Source organism: Pterocles gutturalis, unplaced genomic scaffold (assembly GCF_000699245.1).
Source record: "Pterocles gutturalis isolate BGI_N339 unplaced genomic scaffold, ASM69924v1 scaffold9623, whole genome shotgun sequence".
Lineage (NCBI taxonomy): Eukaryota > Metazoa > Chordata > Aves > Pterocliformes > Pteroclidae > Pterocles > Pterocles gutturalis.
The window spans coordinates 7,373-9,503 of NW_010123008.1; the positions used below are offsets into that span (position 1 = coordinate 7,373).

At 58.1% G+C, this 2,131-nt stretch overlaps 1 protein-coding gene across 1 annotated transcript in view; it reads left to right on the forward strand.

The window, feature by feature from the left end:
- TRIT1 (tRNA isopentenyltransferase 1) overlaps positions 1–2,131 on the forward strand; it is a gene marked incomplete at its 3' end in the record, with an annotated part of 5,888 nt that overhangs the window by 2,344 nt on the left and 1,413 nt on the right. The window contains exons 5-7 of the mRNA XM_010077733.1: positions 1–64; positions 609–721; positions 1,677–1,754. Coding sequence (XP_010076035.1) covers positions 1–64; positions 609–721; positions 1,677–1,754 — 255 coding nt within the window. The remainder of the gene's footprint in view (positions 65–608; positions 722–1,676; positions 1,755–2,131) is intronic.

Below are 2,131 nucleotides of genomic sequence, written 5' to 3' on the forward strand. Positions count from 1 at the left end.
GGTTGCTGGAGGAGCTGCGGGACTTCCACCAACGTTACAACCAAGAGAAGGTGGCTGAGAACCGGTGGGTGAGAAGCCAGCTCCCTTTCTGCTCCCACTCCCACCTGCCAGACCCACGCAGGGCCCGGCCCGGCTGTCCCTGCAGCAGCTCCGATGGGTCGCTGCCCCCAGCCCTCCCCTGCCAGGGCCAGCAGACAGGACAGCCGGGGGCACCATGAGAGACATCTGCACCAGCCACATCCTCCAGCACTTCCCAGCCTTCCCTGCCAGAGCCCTTAGACCAGGGCTGGTCCTACAGCAGAGTCCCTGCGGGTCTCAGAGTTGAATTGATTTTGTCTGGACTGTACCTGCCAAGCGGTGATGTTTCCCCTTTGTAAAAATTACTTGGTGCTGCCCAGGCTTTTGCACAGCAAAGCTGGTGTGAGGTGGCACTAATGGCACTGGTCTACGTTCCTATGTATGCCTGGCTTGGCTTGTCCCCTGAGGCCATGAGTCACCTGGGGAGGTCCCCGCAGGGTGGGACGCAGAGACCTCAGCTGTTCCGGGGGGGTTGAGATCTCCCTCTGTTCTGAACGAGGCTGCTCTGACCCCTGTCTCTTGTTCTCCAGGCAGGATTACCAACACGGCATCTTCCAGTCCATTGGCTTCAAGGAGTTCCACGAGTACCTCGTCAGCGAGGGGAACTGCTCGCCCGAGACCAGCGCTGTGCTGCTGCAGAAAGGTGAGAGGAGCACCCTGTGTGCCCTGCGTCGCTCAGCCCCACGCTGCTGCAGGTGACGCTGTGTGATGGTCTGAACCAAGCTCAATCCTTGGGGCAGGTCTCACTGGGGTTGAGCTATCCTTTTCTCTCTGCATTTTCCACTTTTTCCAACTCCAGCGGGCTGGGACTCCTTTTTCAGTGCTTGGAGAGCGTCTCTGAGTGCACCCAGAGCAGTTCCTCCCTCCCGTCGCCCAGGATGTGCTGGGCACAGTGTGACTTGGGATCTGGAGCTGTTCCACTGCTGACCTGGGTGGTGGGATCCCAGCTAGGACGTGAATGCCGTGGAGAACAGGGCTAGGAAGAAGAAAAGCAGCAGAATTCAGCATCAGGTTCCGCAGCAGGATGGCAGGGAGGGATCTGGGGATCCAGCAGATGACAGCATGAGTCAATAGTGACGCACTCTGGGATGGCACGCGTCACTCTGCAGGGTCTGGACTGATGCGCTGTTGTTAGAGGAGAGCGCAGCTCTTCTCAGCACAGTGGAGGTCACGGGCAGAACCGGTCTGTGTCAAGGAGGGTTTGGTGTGAAGCGGAGATGGAAGCTGAGGAAACCACAGAATTGATAAAAGGCTTGAAAACAAGTCTGGTGCAGAAGGGGCTTGTTGTGTCTGCTCGTGAGATGATTATGGAGGGATAAGTCTGGTACTAAATATTGACAGGTTCTGCAGTGGCAAACTGTCCTCTGGGCCTGCCGTGGGTGGGACAAGGAGTCCTGGGCTCTGTTTGTGCAGAGAAGGATTCAATAAGGCATTATGAGAGCAGGGCTGCCTCTGAACAGACTGTCCTACCTGCTGAAAGCTCCAGGGTGGAGGTTCTGGACCCGCTGGAGCCGACAGCTTCCTCTCTGCTCTGAGCTCAGCTTGCAGCATTGTGCTGACCCTTGTTTGGTTTTTTTTTTAATCCCTCTGTTTCACAGGGATCCAGGCTCTGAAACAGGTGACCAAGAGATATGCCCGGAGGCAGAACAAATGGGTCAGAAACCGCTTCCTGAGACGTACGTCCTCTGTTCCTACCCTGCCTCACCATCCCTGCTCTCACATCCCTTCTTATCCCTTCTTGGCACATCCCTTGCTCCCAGCTCAAGAGAGGAGAGCGGTGGCTCCTCTGCTCTGGGGTAGCGTGTGTCAGAGGCGAAAAGAGTCCAGCAGAGATCAGATGATCCTGCCTGGAATCTTCCTGCTGTCCCAGGCTGCCCTGGCTCTGCGGGTGCCTGCACTGGCCAGATCCCTCCAGGATCCACAGGCACCCAGTGTCCCAGTCCTCCCACAGCATCCCTGCAGCCTGTCCTGCTGCCAGCTCCTGAGGGGCTTGGGGAGGGGGTGCCCAGCACCGTCCCTCTCCCCAGGCACCCCACATGCTCCCTGCGCGGGA